The sequence below is a fragment of the Haliotis rufescens genome, unplaced genomic scaffold (genome assembly GCF_023055435.1).
Source record: "Haliotis rufescens isolate VD_foot unplaced genomic scaffold, xgHalRufe1.0.p SCAF_7, whole genome shotgun sequence".
NCBI lineage: Eukaryota > Metazoa > Mollusca > Gastropoda > Lepetellida > Haliotidae > Haliotis > Haliotis rufescens.
Window position 1 is genome coordinate 39,012,800 of NW_025964361.1, and position 21,741 is coordinate 39,034,540.

Here is a 21,741-nt window from a genome sequence, read left to right on the forward strand (position 1 = left end):
GTGAGGAGTGTATGGGGAAATAACATTGTGTGCTATGTTCTATATAAACATTACGACTAGTCTCGGTCAGTCCCATTCTCTCACGCACGTCAATACTATATCAACAAACCCAAACAGGGCCCCGCACGTAGTTAGACTGGTTCTGCAACGTACATCGCATTACGATAGTGGCCAGCATGGCGGAAGCAAGTTGGCGAAAGACCAGCGGCAAAGACGAACGTGCCAAAATGGGGGATATGCAGACAACAAGCCCGAAGACACTTATCAGAGACACTATTAACGGTATGTTTGTTTGAATAGAAATCATTTCTCACTGACATGCTCACATAACGAACCACCTATACACGCAACATCACCGAAACAAGGAAGTCGGACGAGGTGAACAGCGAAGGCAGATAACTCTGTCTTGTTAAAAGTCAATGGAAAAGTGTTGTCAGTTGCAGCATCTGAATTTTTTTTTTATGCACGATTCCTGCAGACAATGATAGAGATGATGGAATCACGTTATTGGTAATTTAATTTTCTGGGGATATCCAAGTCGATACCACTGTTTACCAACACTGACTGAATATGAAATAAATATTCACTGTATCAACAAGTCCACTTAGTCACTTAGTGTTTAGACTTACCTTAGTTCCAGAAATAAGTTATCGTATTTAAAAATATTTATTTATACAAATTCAATTAAAAATATAATCCAAATGGGGCCCAAGACAATTCCTATAGCTTGCCAAATAATCCTTGACTTGAGTTGGATGAATATCATTTAAACATGTTTAACTAGTATATATTTTCTTGAATATAGATGCTGTCAGATGTATCAAGATATATGTCAGGAGTGAAACGATAGACCAGTGCATCGTGAGATTTGATGCGACAATAAGATACACAATACTTTTTGTTTCTGTATCAATACAAGACGATACACTTGTGTTGTAATAAGCATTTCATGTTCAATAATACAAATAGCCGCTCGGACATGTGTCTACAGCTTGCTTTTCCTTTTGAACCTGCTCTGAAATATGAAAAGTCAAATGTTTCCATCTGCTTGACATTAATATGGGTATTGCGATACATATTGTATCGTGACCTATGTATCGTCTCACACCTAATACATGTTTATTAACACTTTACTGAACAAAGTGAATATTATGGAGGGCTATTCACTGAGTCAGAGAATATAATTAATAACGTTTCATTTTCTTGAAAACATAAGTTGTCAGATGCAGATGTAGGATGTAATGTAAAAAGCTCAATAGTCTTTTCATAACATCTAACCAGCCGTCAAAATTCATGATAGTCCTTTAGCCTGAGACAACTAAAATGTAAAAATCTAATGATGATAGTCCTCATTAACGAGAAGCATTTGAGGGCTATAATTCTGAACCAGTTGTCAATGCTTCAATTTTGCTAAAAATTGCAAATGAATAAAACTGACAGAAAATTAAGCATAGTAAATATATTTGTCTTGTTCAAGCAGGACTAACTACAAACTCTTAGGACTAAGGTTTACACTAGTCCTCTGGACTAGTCATAAGACAAAACAAATTTCTAAGGCTGTCCAGTTGTAGCCTGTGCCAAACAGAAATGGTTCACATTCATGTTATTCAGCTCCAGGGGGGGATTGCCTAAAAGTCGGGCTGGGCCAAAGTTGAATTGGCTAATTACTCCATTATCGGCGACCATACCTACATATCATTGATGCAACACACACACATGACATTAATGAACAATCATCAACCAAGAACGTGCACCATAATAAAGTGAATCGGAGCTAATCGCTTGGAAACCAGAAAGTGGAGCTGTGTGTAAGCGTCGCTGATCTAGGTAACATGCAATAGGGCAATCGTTAAACGGAATAGGATTTGAAACGTATCAAGAATAGCTATCGTGATACAAATTTCCATCTGTCGGCATAGCGTTTACATTTATAGGACAGTACTATATCTAAGTAAATACCGCTTAATAATGTCACTGTTCATCGTATTTAAAGCAGACAAGTTGGTTAAAGTAGACCTTTTCTCCCCATACTCTCAACAGTCTCACAAGTGTTCGGTCCGACTTGGCCCGGGCTGTCAAAATCAACTTTAAACACAGATGTATCATCATTTACATCTATAGAGTAGTATTATATCTACCTATATACCCCTTTATAATGTCACAGTACATCGCATTGAAAGAAAACTGATCCATTAAAATCAAACACTTTTACTGTATTTTCTTAAGAAAATCTTTCTCAGAAGTGTTCGTTTTTGTATATTTTTTAGTTTGTGATAGTGTAATATTGCCACTATTTCTTCATGGAATGTTACGCAATACATATCTCATCTTCAACATCTTTGTTGTATGATAGTTTGTTACAGTTGTGTACGGGGGCACGGTTGGCCAAAGTCGCCCTGATGCGCTGCAATTCGCTATGCAGAGTGGTGTCCCTTGGGCATGCCAGAAACCTATGACAGTGTGTTCGAATCCCGGTTTGCCCCAATTATGTTGTCAGCACTATACCCGTGCTCACAGGTTTCACCTAAGTGGTGAACGTCTTATACCTGCATCACTTGGGGCTTTCCTTCTACATCAAGCTGACTCGCCGTGATATAACTTGATTTATACTATTCAAAGCTGCGTTAAGCCCAACTCACTCACTCACTACTCTTGTGTACGGTTCTGTTTGGTTAACTGGGTTTGTGTTGTGATTACTTCCGGCTTAAATTTGAAGTATGTTTAGAAGAATGTTACTATGTTCAAGCCAAACATCGTGAATATATCATGCAACCGAATTATTTTTCAGGAGAATAATTGCAAACTAAGGGCCAACATATTGATTTCCAATGTATCCAGAAGCAAAGAACTTATACGGGTGTATAATCTCTGCAGGAAGTTAAAACAACTGTCAATACAGTAAACCATGCAGAACCATAAACCGCCGTATGAAACGGTATGAATCATATTTTACATACAGTGAACTACTTGAAACTGTGCTCATATCTGCACAGCAAGCACCATACATGTGATTGTGAAGACAACTAATTACAAATATCTGATATCAAACCCGTTGTTTTACATGTGTTGTTTATTGAACAAAGTCATGCTTCATAGAAGCCTGGTATTTAATCGTGTTGAACAATAATTTGCAATAGCAGTGTGAAGGGAGAACGACTGAGTGCGCGTTACATGCTTGACCTTAATTCCTCCCAGGAACCATTCTCGCTGGCTGCCTGAATAACATACGATACATTGCAAAGGTAGTGCGCAAAAGAGCTATTCGGGTAAGGGAGATAATAACTCACTCTCAGTGATACAGCTTGAATAAGATACGATGTACAGCATTGCAAGGTCACACACGATAAAGCTCTATACTGCGCATACAGCTAAAGGAGATAATCGCTCAATGCGCAATAGGTAGATTTGTTAGTAAATTTATTGAACCTAATAAAGTCGATATATTTAATTTAATATGATCATAGATACAAATATGAAATTTTGGAGTCCGATAGTCACATGTTGTCATTGTACAAAGGCATTGAAAACCGTTCATTGTTACATCACATAAGGCCACAAGGGTGCGCTCAACTCGGTATCTCGTGTGACCGCCCTTGGCAGCAATCACGGCTCAATCACCAGCTGTCAATATACAAAACAGAATAATACATCAAGATGACAGTTTTCATGTAAAGATTAAGTATTTCTAAGCAAATTAAAGATACATATATCTAGATATTGTACATATCTTTAAGCATCTTAAGTTGCTTAGAAATACTTAATCGTTACATGGAAACTGCCATCTTGATGTATTATAATGTATTGTTTATTGACAGCTTGTGATTAATTGTTACCAGATGGCCCCAGCTGGGGTAGCAGACGACACACTTTCCAACAATGGGGAACAGGGTAAAAATATGACTAGGCTGGTTATCATCGAGCAGACGATTCACCAGTCTAAGATGTATTGAAAAAAACACACAATTAATTCTCAACCTTATCTAATGTTAATTCAACAATTTATCATATACTTAGCAGTGGGATATTCTGTTAATAATCTCTCATAATTCTATTGAATGGTTCTGTACATTCTATCAATGTTTATTTGTACAAAGCTGTTTTATGTATGTACAGAAGTGAGACATTAATAAATTATTGTCTGTCTGTCTACAATGTATACCATACAATTAAACCGATGACACACAGGAGCTTCACTTTGAGCTCCTTGTTTTCTTTAAATACCGCGATCTGAGACACTATAAAGTGGTATATAGGTAGATAAGATACTAAGCTACAGATGTAAGCACATTTGATGATACATCTGTGTGTTTAAAGTTGATTTTGACAGCCCGGGCCAAGTCGGACCCAACACAAGCCAAACACTTCTGATAGAGACTATGTTGAGAATGTAGAGTGAGGGCTTCACTTTGAGCACTGTGTTTTCTTTAACTACCACAATATGAGACAATAATGTGGTATATAATTAGATATAATACTAGTCTTTAGATATAAAGAATGTTATGAACTTTAGAAGTGCTAGGACAGTTCTTAACACGTGTCGTGTCAGCACTATGACATTCGCGAATATCTACTTCCAGAAAACATCCTTTGTTGGTTTAATATGAAATAGTAATGGTTAATTAGGGATGCCCAACACGTTAATTAATGAAAGAAGAGTAGTCAAAACACTGTCCTTTCATGCCCTGGACATCACAACCCTACACGCTAAGGTTGGTGAGAAACTTTCTCATCAAAGAAAACACACAGTCAAGACACTGACTTTTCTATGAGGACTCACGGTATGTAGTCATAATTATCAGTTTATTACATTGTTGAAGATGCATTTTGATTCAAACTCAATTAAATGAGCAAAACTATACGTTTGTGGACATTTGCGATCTGCCTAGATATGCACATTTCGTTTTATTATTCTGCAATCCATTTTTAGTATTACCCGCTGGCCCGGCCCGGGCCCGACTTTTAGGCAATCCCCTCCAGGGGTAATAATGCTGCCTTGGGGTTAATTCAGCAAGGGTTTATCTATGTGTTCTCAATGGCCGATACTCAGCCTGTATGCAGGTCCACAGCAAAAGTCCCCTTTTGGAAAGTCAAATTTTCCACCCAGCTGTGGTTATTATTACATGTGATTATGATTATTACTAATGTTTAAGTCCCAGGAAGACCTGGGTTAGAATAGATCTTCAGCAACCCATGCTTGCCCTAAAATGTAACTATGCTTATTGTAAGTGATGACTAACGGGATTGGGTGGTCAGACTCACTGACTTGGCTGATGCATGTCATTGTATCCCAATTGTGTGGATTGATGCTCATGATGTCAATCACTGGATTGTCTGGTCTAGACTCTATTATTTACAGACTGTCGTCATATAGGTGGAATATTGCTGAGTGTGGCATTAAACAACAAACATACAAACTAATGTTTTAGGTTTGCAAAGGCTTATATTTCGCTGATAAACATATCAGCTTTAATACTTTTATGTTGTTGAATTAAATTCAATGTCACATATTTTAATGTACCCATTTTTGCACAAACTGATTAATTTTTTAAATCCTAGATAAACTCCTGTATAAAAAACTCCAGATACTGACCTTCACAGGTTTATCCCCTCATTGTCATGTGTGCAGTGGGGCACAAGAAAGCAGCTGATATGTCATATATCACATGTCATATTGGGCTCAATCTCATTCAATCAGATCTTAATTCTCGCTGCAGCTAAACAAAGACCTGAGGACATCCCATTAGGGGTCACGTCAGAACGACATTTCATCAGACCAATCAGAGCGTCGCTTACCAGATCAGAAAAAGTGACAGTCGGAATGTGATTTCTAATCATGCATCCTCGAAAACTTTTTTACACAGGGTATTCTGAACGATAGTTACGGGGTTAACGACTGAATCCATACAATCTAGACCATCTATTGGCCATTCCAGAATGTTCTTTTGTTCAGGTTTCAAATTTTTAATCGAGAATTTGTCAAAATATGTTTCGAAGCGTAGTCGCGTAGTTTAGGTTGCCCTTCTGTGCTTCCAAGAACTTGCTCAGAGGTATATCATGTTTAATATTTTTTTTTATCCCAGTTCATGTTGATATAGTCATAACTAATCCTAGGCTTTCTAAAGATAAGTGGGGCGGTCGGGTAGCCTAGTATCAATACTATAGCAACAACAAATCTCCCCCTCCCCCACTCCCCCTTTATTTGTACACTGGTATTTCTTCAAGGACTAAGTATATATTGTTTGGGTTTTCAGGCTTTGTGTTCTGGAGCTTGTTCCAGGCACTGGCTCCCATGATCTGGTTCTACCCTCTCAATGAGCTGGAGATATCGGGGTACGAAGCCTTTGCTGCTGTGTGGTTCTGTCCGATATTCTGCATCCTCCCCGGCTTCCTGTGCCTGATACAGAATCGATGGGTCCTTGGTCTGCTGCGGCTAGTATGTGTTGGATGTCTTGTGTCCTTTCAGATGCCAACAACACTGTCACGGTTAGTGACACTAGCCGTCGGATCTGGAACAGTGACACTCGTCATGGCCGCTCTGCTCTTCAGTCCAAGTACAAGGATCAGGTATATTAGTTATTATGCACTGGGTCTTGTGTGATGTCACTGAACTTATCACTGATTGGTTGACATAAGACTTAATTAGCATGAGATATAAACGTTTTATACAATATTACATAAACATAATTTTCGAGTTTTAAACATTGGCAACCGAAATAACAATTCAAATATAAATTGGGTATTAAAAAACCTCACCCGTATGTCTTTGTTATAATGTAACTCTCTCTTCATTAAACACATGTTAAATATTTTGGGTGTTTTGCTTCTTATAATTCATCAACCACTGCAGATATGTGTGATAGAAGTCAATCTGGTGAGATTGAAAATTTGTAATTCATCCACTTGTAGGTGGTTATAATTATTCTCCAAATGATTTATTTTTTTAAAATAATTTAAGGTCCCAGTTTTATTGGAGTTTGATGTTGGGGATGTTTGCATTCCTGTCCAGTCGGATATGGCTGACATCATTTGTCCCCACCTGGTGGTCAAACTCGACAAACACAGCAGTTATCTCCCTTGGCACCATTGCTGCTCTTGATCAGATCATGTCAGGTAATTATGAACATCCCCTGATGAAATCACCTGTCCTCAATATTTGGATAGAATAAAATATATACTGGTAGTCAACATGGTCAAGATGAAAATTGATCACAGACAGGGATAGTGTACAATAGCTATATAATGGTGCTATTTTTTACCATCCTATGACAAATAATAATATTACTAAGGTATTTTTTGATGCACAAGATTCTATTCACCAAATAAATGGTCATGGTGCTACAGTATTATTAACCTGGTCAATGGATCAATGGGCACTTGATGGTTTATTCTCAGCTTCCTGGGGAGTATAAAACCCATGTGCTAGAAGCTTACCAGTCACATATGTAACTGCATATCGTTGGTGTCTCAGACTAATCTACACAATGGGATGTAAATTAAAGGTATGATCAAGCAAGATTGGTTTCTTTATCTTATTTTCAGGGGATGACAGAATCGAAGATGTCTCGAAACAACTATCCAAAGCAGAGCGGCCATATTGGATCCCAGCATCCCTTGGGTTTGGCAGTCTGTTGTACGTGACACATGCCTGTTTTGGGGAGGTGTCACTGATCCTCCGATGGGTGGTGAAAGGTTACCCTGACCATGGCCCTATGCCTTATCCATGGGGGTGAGTTTAATGCAACCAATTCCTGTAACCATGGTCACCAGTGTAGCACTGATTTGTATATGTTTGTTTGTTTGTTTGTTTGTTGTTTTAGGCTGCACTCAACAATATTCCAGCTATATGATGGCGGTCTGTAAATAATCAAGTCTGGACCAGATAATCCAGTGATTGACATCATAAGCATAGATCCACGCAATTGGGATATGATGACATGCATCAACCAAGTCAGACAGCCTGACCACCTGATCCTGTTTGACGCCTTTTACAGGAAAAGCATGGGTTGCTGAAGACCAATTCTGCCCCGGATCATAAGCACTGTTTTACATGTCATTTTCGAATTTCAAATTTGCTCGCTGGTTTTTGTGCCTTGGTAAATAGAATGGTCTTGTAGAAACTTTTCTTCATCTTTTTTGTCAAGATGTGTAAAAGGAACCATTAAAAACCAAAAATTGTGCATGCTGTTTTGTAGATAAAGAGAACTTGGCACTGTGAGAAATTGAGAAAATTAGTTTTTACATTTTGCAGAAGTGTATCACTTTTGGATTTTAACATACTAAACTTGAGCATGTTCATTATAAATGTAGTTTACTATATATATATATATATATATATATATATATATATATATATATATATATAACCTCGTGCAGTGTGATATAGCTTGAAACATATCAATTTTCTTAAAATGTAATTCTAGTATTCATTATTATTTCAATCAAAACATTAATATATCACCTCAATAACTTAACATTCTGATAGTACTCGAAAGTAGTCTGATATTGGTACACTGATATGATGGTCTGTATTTCTAGTTGGTATGGCGTTCTGTGTACCCAGATATTCATTATTTTTGTAATTTGCAACACTGACTATCACTGTCATTATGTGAATGTAATCTCTAAGATGGATTGAAAACTTTACAGTTCAAGTTTGATTGAGAGTTTTATCTTTGAACAAATTACACATTGATTACGCAGCATCGATCTTAGTTTTCGGCTTTTCATTCGGAATCTGCTAGGTCAATTTTGACATCAAAATCTCAGCTGGTGGCAAATTGAAATTTCGAAGGTATTTTTTCCACATGTTTTTCATTGATTTCTGTTCTTTTGGAGAGTCATTTAAATAAACTTTAACCTTTTATTAAAAATTCTTTGAAAAATCAATGGTCAAACTTGTTTGAATTCTGAAGTATTCAATAACATGTACATATCTTCTAAGTTTTTCAGCCTACCTTATGCCCATGCTAATGATTGATTAGATTCTATAAATAATGGACTTGTTCTCTGTCTTCTGACAGGGGCCTTGTACTGCTGAGTCTGGCGTTCGGCGCCTACATGTCACAGTGCCACCATGTCTCCAACACAACCTGGTGGTGGGTGTGTGGCCTCCTCGGCTTCTTTGCCATGTACTTCCTGCCTAGGTGGATGGGTTTTGGAGGTGAGAGAGGGATTTTGATTTGTCCTTGTTAACACATGTATATTGCAGGCATGGGTGGTTTCCACTGTAGATGGGAGTGGAGTGATTTGACTGATTTTAGTTTACCTGCTGAAACTTTGTATGAATATTACTGAAAAGGACTCAGAGAATTCCAGTCCAATTTTAGACGTTTTTTTAATGTTTTCGCAAATTTGACTAGTGTATCAATTGCCCATTAGCTGTTCAAATGCAAAACACTCATTGCTTTGGACCATTTTGGCAAGGTCTGGGGACCTATGACGGACTGCTGAATAGGTACATGACCCACTTACCTCCAGCAACCATGACAATGACCAAGACCCAGGTTTGATTCCCAACATGAGTACAATGGAATATTGCTAAACACAGCGTAAAACCATACTCATTCACTCACTCACTCTCATCGAATTGAAACACCATGATACAATTGTTTGACAGGCATTACTTAGAAGTTGACAAATGACAAAATCGACTCAATTTCAGGAAAACAACTTCTTTATTTACTGTAAAAGGCTACGTTTTGGTATAGATCCTTATACTGTTGTCAAGCAAGGCTGCTTGCTTGCTTGACAATGATCTGTACCGAAACATCACCTTTTGCAGTAAATAAAGAAGTTGTTATCCATTAATTGTGTCTACTTTAACATGAAATGCCTGAAATACTCATTGCAGCAATATATAAAATATCAGGGATGTGAAATCTCCGCAGAAACGCAGAAAATCATGTTTTTTAAAACAGTAGTCCTCAGGAAAAATCATCTTCCGCATAAAAATATAATCATTGATTTTAAAAAAACACTCCGAAAAATTATTACATTTCTTGGTGTGAATATTGTCCAAACTGCACGAAATTGCTTAAGATGCAATCAAATGTTTAAACATTTTCTGGACCCCCCCTGGACTTTTCCTCTTTTTGGGGGGGAAAACCTGCTCACTTCCCTGAAATAAATTAAATCCAACTGATATATACATTGTGATGCATGTATGTATCCAGCATGTCCATGTTTATGCTATTTTCAGGTGGCCTGGTTTTAGCAGTGTATGTAATGTCTGTCTGGCCGAAACTATTTGACCAGATGTCTGGTTGCCCAGCAACAAGCCTCACTCTTGCCATGGTGGTGTATGTTGCCGAAGTATTATTTGGTGTGTGGACAGTAGCTTACAACTTTGTCCCTGGGGGCGTGTACACAAGGGAGCACACTGATTGGCTGATAGGAATCGTCATGGTGATGATCCTGTTTGGACTGTATTCAGGTATGTCTTTTGACCTTTTAGATGTCAGTAAGATAACTATTTCCACTGTCATTTAATTTTTTTGTATGACCACTTCCCTTGATAATCATGTTGGTTGTGGGAGATGGGGTTGACAAGCACCACACTGAAGACTTGGGTTTAGTTCTCAGAAGGAAGCATGTGAAGTGGTGCACGGGTGGCCCAGTCAACGGAGGCAAAACCTCTGTTTGTGGGTTTGAATCCCGGTTCGCCCCGATTAGGTTTCTAGGTTTGTCAGCTCCATGCCCGTGCTAGTGGGTTTCATGAAAGATTTATGAACCTATTCATTGGGATCGCTATTAAGTAAGAGACTTCTTTCTATAGGCATTAAAAGATATTGTGAGGTTTTACTTTCCAGTCGGGTTAAATCTCATAAACAGGGACGTTGTAATGTCCCTGGGATTTTATAGGATATTCAAGTCATATTTGCTATATAATGTGTTGTAATATCCCAGGGATTTTATATGATGTCCTGGGTATTTTATTAATATAACTTCAGTTCAGATTGTAACATGTAATGAAATGTAAAATCAAATGACAAATGTTTTCTTTATATTCCCGAGGATCCAACTCGCAACCTTCATATCTGTAGCCCAGTGAGTGTACCACGAGGCTACAGAGGTGTTGATAAGCCACACTGTTTTTTAGAATGTCCTTTTCAAGATCCGTACGCCAGCAACAGATATTTTACGAGCGTTTCCTAAGGTTCATGGAAAGTATGTTCAAAACATAAAAATGTTGATAAATGTTGTTTTAAGTTTCTTTTTTCGGTTTATAAGTATGGAAAAACACTTTCCCTCGGTTTTGGTAGACAGAGCATGCCCTGGGGGTGGGGGAAAAACCAGTTTTTCCCTCTGCTCATGCTCTGTCTACCAAAACCTCGTAAGCGTGTTTTCTCCAATACATAATGTCTGAGAACTGCATCACTTCGGTCTTTCCTCCCTCATTAAGCTGACACACTGATTTAACTGGAATACTGTTAAAAGCGGTGTTAAACCCAACTTACTCACTTTTGAAACCATTCCTGTGTTCCTTCTGTGATGTTTGACAGAAAACAAGTGACAGGACTTTATCAAGTAATAAATGTACAGTAACTGTTGCGATAGGAAATGGCGAAACAAAGCCGAACAACAGTTCCTTTTGTATCCAGGCAGATTACCGTCACAATCTTCAATCTGCCTGAGATAGGTGAGGTGAAATTGGGTTTAACGTCACATGCGTGTGTGGTAACAACAAGTACCATATTTTAACGTCTTTTGGTATGCCGTGGACGGGGATCGAACCCCGGACCTTCCGCTCTCTGGGCGGACGCTCTACCACAAGACCACGGAGGCGGTCCTGCCTAAGATAACATTTCCTTACTGGGGATTCAAGGTTAGAATAGGTCCCCAGCAAATTAGGCTGGTTGTAAGAGTTGACAAAATGGATGGAGTGGTCTGGGTCAGTGATTTGGTTGATTGTGTGTCATCGTACCCTGACGGCGTGGATCATCACACTTAAATGAATTGTTGGTTTGCTTGGTCCAGACTTGACTATTTACAGGCAGCCATCGTATGTCGTGAATATTGCTGAGTTTTGTGTCTAACAACAAACAAACATAACCAAACAACCAAATACTCTCAGTTTCCACAAATAGCATATCAGTGTTAATCGTGAAGAAAACATCCGTTTCATTTTCCACTCATAAAGGCCCACATAACCAACAGCTGCAGTGTCCATGTGAATATATAATAGATTCCTTGTGTTTCAGGTGGTAAAATAACGGAGAGCAGAGCTGCCTTTGTCACCATCAACAAAACGAAGATGCCATCTACATCGCATAGCATTTGTGAGAACATATTGACGCTTTATGTTTGATCAAATATCTGACAGAAAGATTTGTTTACAATTATTTACTGTATGACAGTTAGCTGATCAGCTGAAAATGATTTTGATATAATATAATATATCATTGATACAATACCTCTTCATCCCAAACTGTCTTCCACAGGAGTTAATGGTTGAGATAAAAATGAAATTACATCACAATCCTTTACAGACCATTGTGATGTCATCGGTTACCATGATGTCACAATCGAATGACATCACTTTGCGCTCATGACGCTCAAAAGTTAGTGGAATGATTTGGTGTAATATATATAGAACCTCACTCTTGCGTCTTTTGATACCAAATATGTTAAGTTTAAGACTCCAAGGCTAAAAATGTGATATCAAAAGACAAGATAATTTTTGTGTCTACGTTTAAAAGTAATTTGTGTTTCTTTATTTCAGTGTTATTTCTCCTAGTCGTGGCTGGCCTGGGGGGCTTGGGTGCAAGATACACCCCTCGTCAGTACGACCATGCACCTAAGGTAAGTAGGGCTTGTTATTGAAGGGAGGTAACTCTAACTACTCTACATTATTGTATGCCTGATTCCCATCTCTTAACAGTTGCATTTTGTAGAAGTAATGCAATGGTTTGATGCCCATCCATTGTTCTAGTTTTGAACAAATATTGATTAATCTAGACAGAATTCATGTTTTACACAATTATAAATATTATTGCAATGTTAAAATTTTGGATCAAGTTGGCAATACATTTATGTACTGATAGAGATAATTGGCAATGATGCTCATGATATCAATCACTGAATTGTCTGGTCCAGACTTGATTATTTACAGACCTCCATCATATAGCTGGAATATTGCTGTGTGCGGCGTTAAACAACAAATAAACAAACAAACAAACATGATTTTGTCAGCTTTTGATAGGATATTCTTATAAACATGCTAAATCATTACCAAATTGGAAAAAAATCTTTAGGACATTTTGGATGACAATCACTCATTGTCGTAGAAAATGAACTAATCTGAAACCCTGTCCATGTTTAAAAACAATTTGAAAGTTTTGATTGTAATATTTGCATGTGTCTTGTAATCCACCTTACTGTGTGTGTGTTCTGCAGACCGCCCCGCATGAGTTCACTGCTGCCATCTGGACCTACCACTTTGGCTATGATAACAAGGGCTGGCCCAGCCTGGAGAGAGGGGCCCAGTTACTTAGTGACACAGGTAACACCTGACCCGTGAAGATCCAGGGTAGAATAGGTCTTCAGCAACCCATGCTTGCAGTAAAAGGCGACATGCTTGTCTTAAGAGGCAACTAACGGGATCGGGTGGTCAGGCTTGCTGACTGGATTGATGCATGTCATCGATCCCAATTGCGTGGATCGATGCTCATGATGTCAATCACTGGATTATCCGGTCCAAACTCGATTATTTACAGACCGCCGTCATATAGCTGGAATATTGCTGAGTGCGTCGTAAAACAACAAGCCAAACCAAAAAACAGGTAACACCTCTGGCTTTATGGGAGTACAAATTATTTAAGACACTGATACTAAAAGCTGCAGATACTAAAAGCTGCATAAAATCTCACTCACTCCATTTTGCTTCCCGAGTTTCTTGTCACAAACAGATCTCAGGTATGCTACTGTCATGACTACCATGCTTCATCATAGATTTACAATAATCATAAAAGTACTGATTACTGATGCTAACAAAAAAGATAAACAAAACAATAACGTAACAAGCAACAAAATCCAGTTTTATACCACTAAACTTACTTTCTTTGAGGGCAGTCGGGTAGCCTAGTAGTTAAAGCGTTCGCTCATCACGCCGAAGACCCAGGTCTGATTCCCGACATGGGTACCCTGATGTGATATTGCTGGAATATTGCTAAAAGCGTAAAACCATACTCACTCAATACTTACTTTGACTATTGAAGGATACTTGAAACATCAGAAAATACTCACTTGCCTTTGGGGATTCCCCAGCAACCTGTGCTGGTCATAAGATTTGGATTGATGGTCAGTCGCGGTGAACTGGTTGATAACGTGTCGTCGTACCCTGATGACGTGAATTGTTGCTCACTATATTGATCACTGGATTGTCTGGTAATCATAGAGCTTGAATGCTTGCTGTAAGAGGTGACTAAAGGGATCGGGTGCTCGGGCCCGCTGACTTGGTTTATGCATGTCATCGTATCCCAATTGGGTAGATTGATGCTCATGATGTCAATCACTGGATTGTCTGGTCAAGACTTGATTATTTACAGAACATTGTCATATAGCTGGAATATTGCTGAGTGCGTCATTAAACAACAAACAAACAAACAATGACTATTTTGATCACTGGATTGTCTGACCTGTCAGCGGCCATCATAGAGCTGGAATGTTGCTTAGTGTGGCATTAAACAACAAACAAACAAACAAAACAGAAAAACAAAGAAAATTTCTGACAGGTCTGGATTAGACCATTAGAACCTATAAATAATAGATACGTCTGCTTAATACAATCATAGATTTCACATCTGGTTTGATCACATGAAAATATGTGCGACATTCCGCATGTTTCAGGTGCTGACTTCATCACGCTGCTGGAAAGTGACGCCTCCAAGCCATTCCTAGGCAACAATGACCTGGGGATGTGGCTAGGGGAGCGGCTGGGGATGTATGTTGACTTCGGAGTGTCCACTAAAGACCACACGTGGGGGTGAGGATGTTGCCTCATGTGCAGCCATGTCATTGGTTCAAAAGTTTACAGCTTTGAATGACACCCTGTAATATTTGCCCACCTGCTTGGTAGAGCATTGGCCCGGAGAACGGAAGGTCATGGGTTCGATCACCGGCCACATCATACCAAAAGACATTTAAAGATAGTATTTTTTGTTACCCTGCATTAAGGGTCTAGATCATGTACTGGTCGGCTCGGAGTCTGAATGGCAGAATGCAGAATAGTATGTCAATGGTCTAGCACTATAAAACCGACATAAACTCGGACTAGTACAAATATGCACGCACGCACTTGCATACACATCACAATATAAGTGCAATAACGCGACATATACTGTGTCTGAGTGGTGTATTAACATTGAACTGCGACTTGGTATCTTAGTAGGCTAGCACTATAAAACCCAGCATTAGACCAGGCCAGTATAGTTTCAGTTCAGTGTATTCTCAGACAAAAAACACTATTCCGGAATAGTACACGCATGCACGCACGCACCTTCCCTTAAGGTGCCAGAAACCTATGATCTTTGGTTCAAATCCCAGATCTGAGGATAGCTTCTTGGTTTGTCTGCACCATGCCAATGTTCTTGGGTTTCACCAAGTTGTTATCATTTAGGACCTTCATTTCTTGTTGGCTTACCTTCCACATCAAGCCGTCACGCCGTGATATAACTGAAATACTGTTCAAATGGTGTTAAACCAAAAACTGACTGTCACAGACTGAAAATAATATAATAGATAACCAGTCATTGATATTATGAATTTATTGACCCCACAGATTTCTAATTTCATTGATTGAAAGTGTGCATGTCTGAGTTGATCTTGTATATCAAAAGGTTTTTTTTCTTGTCTGTAGGAATTTGATTCTGTCGAAGTATCCTATCGTGAAGTCGACACATCATCTGCTTCCATCCCCCCACGGTAAGTGTCGACACTAGTTATTGTATATTCATACGAAAAGTTTGTTTGTTTGTTGTTTAATGCCGCACTCAGCAACATTCCTGCCATATGGTGGCAGTCTGTATATAATCGAGTCTGGACCAGACAATCCTGTGATTGACATCATGAGCATCGATCAACACAATTAGGATACGATGATATGCATCAGCCAAGACGGTGAGCATGATCACGACAGGCATAGTCGCTTTTTACGGCAAGCTTTGGTTGCTGAAGACCTATTCGAACCCGGATCTTCTCATACAATAAGTAAAGAATTGGCAGCAATTTTGGTACGCTTTAGGAATTGACAACCAATTTTCAAAGAATAAATGTAGCTGTTGAGTACCGGTAACCAGTGGTAACAAGTTTTCATATCTAGTACAGAAGGGTTCTATTGGTTAGATGTTTGCATTATTTGTCTTGTGGTATCATGTGATCTCCTACGAATACAGATGGTGTCAGTTCCCAGCTATTAGCGATATTCCAACAATACTGCAGCAAGGTCACGAGAAATGGGCTTCACACGATTTACCCATGTGAGGAACCGAACCCAGGGCTTGACGTGACAAGCGAACACCACTACTCCATATCCTGATGAACAAAAATAAAGGAACATAGGAATCAAGGGCGAATCCAGCTTTTTTGAAAGGGAGGGGTCTAAAATATCAAAATCCTTTCTCGGTCAATTCTACTGCCTAAACCATACTACTACATTTGGTTTTCAAGGTGGGCGGGGTGGGGGCCAGACCCCCTACCCCCTCTGGATCTGCCTATGTCCATATCGCAGATTAACAGTTACTGCAGCATTCAAATAAAATATGTCATATGAACCAGTTAGTTAACTGAATGAAATGATAGTGTCTGATGATCTTATTGTATTGTATTTCCGGATAATCCTTCATTATCTTCGAGGTACATGTCAATAACATGCTTCCCTTTATTGGGGATCTGTTATTCTCTCCCTTGTGGAGATTCTGGATCAGAATAAATCCCCAGTGCCTCATTCGTGTCATAGGACTAATTGATTGATTGTTGTTTAGTGCCGTACTAAACAATATTCCAACTACATTTGTAAATAAACTAATCTGGACCAGACAGTCCACTGATTGACATCATGAGCATTGATCTACGTAATTGGGATGCAATGACATGTATCAACCAAGTCAGCGAGGCTGACTGCCTGAATCCGTTAGTTGCCACTTGCAACAAGCATGGCTTGCTGAATTGTAGCCCGGATCTTCTCATGGCTTGTCATAAGAGATGATTCTACTTGGGATCAGGGTGGCAGTCTGTGAGTCTCTGTGTGTCTGATGATGAGTGTTGGATCACTACTCCTACTGTCATTCACTGGTTTGTCTGGCCCATTTATTGACAACTGCTGTAGTGTAGCTGTAATATTTCACACTGTGGCATAGTCACTCACCCCCGACCCTAAATTCGGTCCATCCGTACTATTCCAGTGAATATAATAATAATTTTGCAATAATATTTTGGGGGGATTGTTCTTTCTCTAGGTGAGCTTGCACCAGCCATCACCGCCACAGTCAACTACACCGGTAAACTTGTAGACTTCGTCGTGACGCACATGGGCAATGACCGCGATGTGCTGGACAGAGAGCTTCAGGCTAGATTCCTATCAACTGAACTACGTAATGCGTATGTATTCATTTGTTCATTTCATCCAACAAAATTTAGAAAATGTTTCCAAAAATATTTTGCGTTCTAAATGAAATCCAAAATACACAGTCAAATATGTAATACTGATTTGGACAATTTTGTAATACTCTGGTTCGCTTAATTTCAAAAAGTGGATGTAAATTGAATAGATCCTTCTGTCTCTGTGGTGGGGCAATGTGGCCCAGAGGCTAAGTGTGGTTGGGTAGTTGAGTAGATGTAGTGTTGGCTCAACCCTGGTTCAATTCCCAACATCAGCAAAGTGTGTGAGGCCCACTCTTCATATCCCTGCGGAAAATTGCTAAGAGCGGCATTAAACGTCATTCCCTCACTCACAATAAACTCAGTGTCGTATTGAGATTTGTTCTTTAGAATGGCTTCTAAAGCTCTTCATATCCCTTGTGGAAAAGTGGTAAGAGCGGCATTAAACTTCATTCTCTCACTCACAATAAATTCAATGGTGTATTGAGATTTTTTCTTCAGTATGGCTGCTGAAGCATTCACATCTGATCATGGTCAAGTGAAACTGGTTGATAAAGTTTTGGGTGGGTGTGAGGAGAATATGTGTGTTTCTGGTTTCCCAACCAACTCTAGTCTGGAGCACTGGACCCTAAACCATTTTTCTTGATTTCCTTAAGTTCCATCGTATATTATATCACCATCCTAGTTTTGTCAGTGGTTATGCCATTAATGTACATTTGTTGCGCAAATACTGCTTTGAAAATATAGAAAAAAAAACCTGACCTATGTACCTCAGTTTTATGGTCGGATGAAATAGGAAGCATATTTTGTGGGGTGGGGGTCTGCAAAACTGCTGAGGATGTTGAGCAGTGGCGACAACTATTTTCTGTTTTGCTCTTCTCAGAGTTTCATGAAAATTTATTGTTATATTTACCAGTGAGAATCCTGCCGTGTTCCTGGGGTATGTGACATCCCAGCCTGGGAGCCGCGATTACTACCAGCTGATCAACCATGGGAAGGTCAAGGACATCGATGAGACGGATCAGGACCGGTGGTGTGAATACATCATGTATAAAGGGTTAATAAGGTGACTGATTGTGTGAATACGTCATGTATAAAGGGTTAATAAGATGACTGATGAGGACCGGCAGTGTGAAAACGTCATGTCTAAAGGGTTAATAAGGTTACTAATGAGGACCGATGGTGTGAATACATTATGTATAAAGGGTTAATAAGGTGACTGATAAGGACTGATTGTGTGAATACATCATGTATAAAGGGTTAATAAGATGACTGATGAGGACCGGCAGTGTGAAAACATCATGTATAAAGGGTTAATAAGGTTACTAATGAGGATCGATGGTGTGAATACATCATGTTTAAAGGGTTAAAAAGGTGATTGATGAGGATCGGCAGTGTGAATACATCATGTATTAAGGGTTAATGAGGTAACTGATGGCGTGAATACATCATGTATAAAGGGTTAATAAGGTGACCGATGAGGACCGATGGTGTGAATACATCATGTATAAAGGGTTAATAAGATAACTGATGAGGACTGATGGCGTGAATACATCAGGTATAAAGGGTTAATAAGGTGACAGATGAAGACTGGCAGTGGGAATACATCAGGTATATAGAGGTTATCACGCGAGTGTGTTTGGGGATGGTAAATATCCTGCATTAATAACCATGAAGAGTTAACACAAATGCATAATTATCACTTGTAATTTTGCGATTGTAGACTGGGATATGCTCGGATCACACATGGCGGTCTGAGTGATACAGAAGTCCAGGTAGCAAGGTTCCGCATCCCAGACGATCCGCAAAAATATTCCGACCACGCCAAGACGTCCAGCGATGGTAAAAAGGTGGAAGAGAGAATACGGTTTAATTCCAAGTAAGGACTCTTTCACAGAAAGATTATATAAATCTATAATTTGTGGTATGCCATGTGAAGGACATTTCATTGTTCCAATTGGAATATTCCTCATTAAGAATTGCAAGATAGAATCTTTCCTCAATATCCTATCATTGATATAAAGATGATGTAACATTGATGTCAGACGCCACTCAGCAATATTCCTGCTATATGATGATATTCTGTCAATAATCAAGTCTGGACCAGACAATCCAGTAATTGGCACAATGACCATTGATCTAGGCAATTGTGATCTGATGACATGCATCAACCAAGTCAGCACGCCTGACCACCCGATCCCGTTAGTCACCTCTTGCAACAAGCATAGTCGCCTTTTGCGACAAGCATGGGTTGCTGAAGACCGGCATCTTCATGGGGACAAATGTTAGTGAATCCTTTGTGACCTTACCCTCACACTATCGACCACTAATGTGATGGGATAAAACTGGATTGCTACAGGCAGTCACTTATAGTTATAATATTGTTGATTAAAACCCAATTCACTCTCTCTCACTCACTCACTCACTCACTCACTCACTCACTCACAATTATGGTATCTTCTGTTCCAGGTTTGGCTCCTACCATGTAGGTCACGGCTATTTCAGTGGCCATGGGTTCCACATGAGTACTCCCAAGTATTTCCTGCCTTGAAGTATGTCTCACCCTGAAGTTTGTCTCACCCTGAAGTATTTCTCACCCTGAAGTATATCAGGCTAGGGCTTCAACAAGTACTCGAGTACTCGGGGCCGGGTCAGTTTCAGAAAAATTTGAGTCGACTCGAGTACATGCTAAGGAGAGATAACTCTAATTCAAGTAATTTGTTCATTTCACATGATGTATAAAGATGAAAGAATTATATCTTATTTATTAAGTCAAGCAATCTATGCTACAAGTGAGAGCTGGTATATATATAGATAACTACTGATAGTATTGTCATTGCCTTGTACCAGCAATCTCAGTAAAATCAGATCTTAGTTTTCGCTACCCCTAAACAAAGATCTGAGGACATCCCATTACAGGTCATGTCAGAACGACCTTTCATGAATTTTGACCGACCAGAAATGACTGACAAGAAATCGACATTAGCCAATCAAAGGGCAGCTTTCTCGAGCTTTACAACACTAGTTTGAAACTGGCGACTACGCTTCGAAACATATATGGACGTATTCTCGATTAAAAAAAATTAAAACTGTAAGAAGAACATTCTGGAATGGCTTATAGATGGCCTAGATTGTATGGATATAATAATAGAACCCGTAACTCTCGCTCGGAATACCCCGTGTTAAATATTTCGTGGTTGCATGTTTAGAAAACGCATTCCGACAGTCACTTTCATGATCTGGTAAGCGACACTGTGATTGGTTGGATGAAAGGTCGTTCTGACGTGCATCCTAAAGGGATGTCCTCAGATCTTTGTTTAGCAATAGCGAGAACTAAGATCTGATTTTAATGAGATTGATGGCAAGCATGAGTTGCTGAAGACCTATTCTACACCGGAATCTTCACGGGTCTCATTGCCTTGTACCAGGTACATGGGTCAACATGTCCTAGAAAGTTACGATAATGAAAATCTAACACACTTTATTTAGGCTTTATTTATATATTATGTGCCTTTATTCGCTAGAGAAAGGAGGCTACATAAGCATACATGATCAACTCTTATTCATAAATATAATTGCATTATCAGAAGGGTCTTAGTATCGGGTACTCAAGCGCCTCCCGGGTACTAGAGTGGAAAAATTAGGACCTGTTGAAGCCCTGTATCCTACCCAGAAGGACCTCCTACCCTGAACTAAGTCTCTAGTAGTCATAGGCAGATAGTGCACTCTGGTCTAACGGATGGTATCTCCTTAGCAAAAGTTGACTAGTGTATTAGAATAATTTTACACCTAGCACTAGTTCCCTATTAGTCATAGACAGTGTACAGTGGTATACTAGATAGTATCTCCTAGCAAACGTTGTTTAGTATATTATAATAATTTTACACTTAGCACTAGTTTCCTATTAGTCATAGACAGTGTACAGTGATGTATAAGATAGTATCTCCTAGCAAACATAGTTTAGTATATTATAATAAATTTACACCTAGCACTAGTTTCTTATTAGTCATAGGCAGACAATGCACAATGATATATTAGATAGTATCTCCCAGACATACCTGTGTACTGCTGTCCGAACAACCCATCAATCTGCTGTGAAGTGATAACCATCGTTGCAGAGAAATCATAATACATGTAGTTACCAGT

The 21,741-nt window shown here is 39.1% G+C and overlaps 1 protein-coding gene across 1 annotated transcript; it reads left to right on the forward strand.

The window, feature by feature from the left end:
* The first annotated feature begins 162 nt into the window (after nucleotides 1-162).
* On the forward strand, nucleotides 163-20,577 carry LOC124144185 (PGAP2-interacting protein-like). The gene is made up of 15 exons (XM_046513464.2): nucleotides 163-282; nucleotides 6,252-6,564; nucleotides 6,956-7,110; nucleotides 7,540-7,726; nucleotides 9,021-9,160; nucleotides 10,199-10,432; nucleotides 12,201-12,278; nucleotides 12,722-12,801; nucleotides 13,396-13,501; nucleotides 14,848-14,983; nucleotides 15,857-15,921; nucleotides 17,454-17,595; nucleotides 18,512-18,661; nucleotides 19,319-19,474; nucleotides 20,065-20,577. The coding sequence occupies exons 1-15, from the start codon at nucleotides 177-179 to the stop codon at nucleotides 20,144-20,146; spliced, it is 2,130 nt and encodes a 709-aa protein (XP_046369420.2). The 5' UTR covers nucleotides 163-176; the 3' UTR covers nucleotides 20,147-20,577.
* Nucleotides 20,578-21,741: the final 1,164 nt, after the last annotated feature.

What these genes read in the sequence shown, in the direction of transcription:
- LOC124144185 (XM_046513464.2), top strand. Translation starts at nt 177, where the DNA reads ATGGCGGAAGCAAGTTGGCGAAAGACCAGCGGCAAAGACGAACGTGCC. An exon ending in CCTATGCCTTATCCATGGGG is followed by an intron (nt 7,727 to 9,020) that starts GTGAGTTTAATG and finishes GTCTTCTGACAG; the next exon opens with GGGCCTTGTACTGCTGAGTC. An exon ending in AGAATACGGTTTAATTCCAA is followed by an intron (nt 19,475 to 20,064) that starts GTAAGGACTCTT and finishes CTTCTGTTCCAG; the next exon opens with GTTTGGCTCCTACCATGTAG.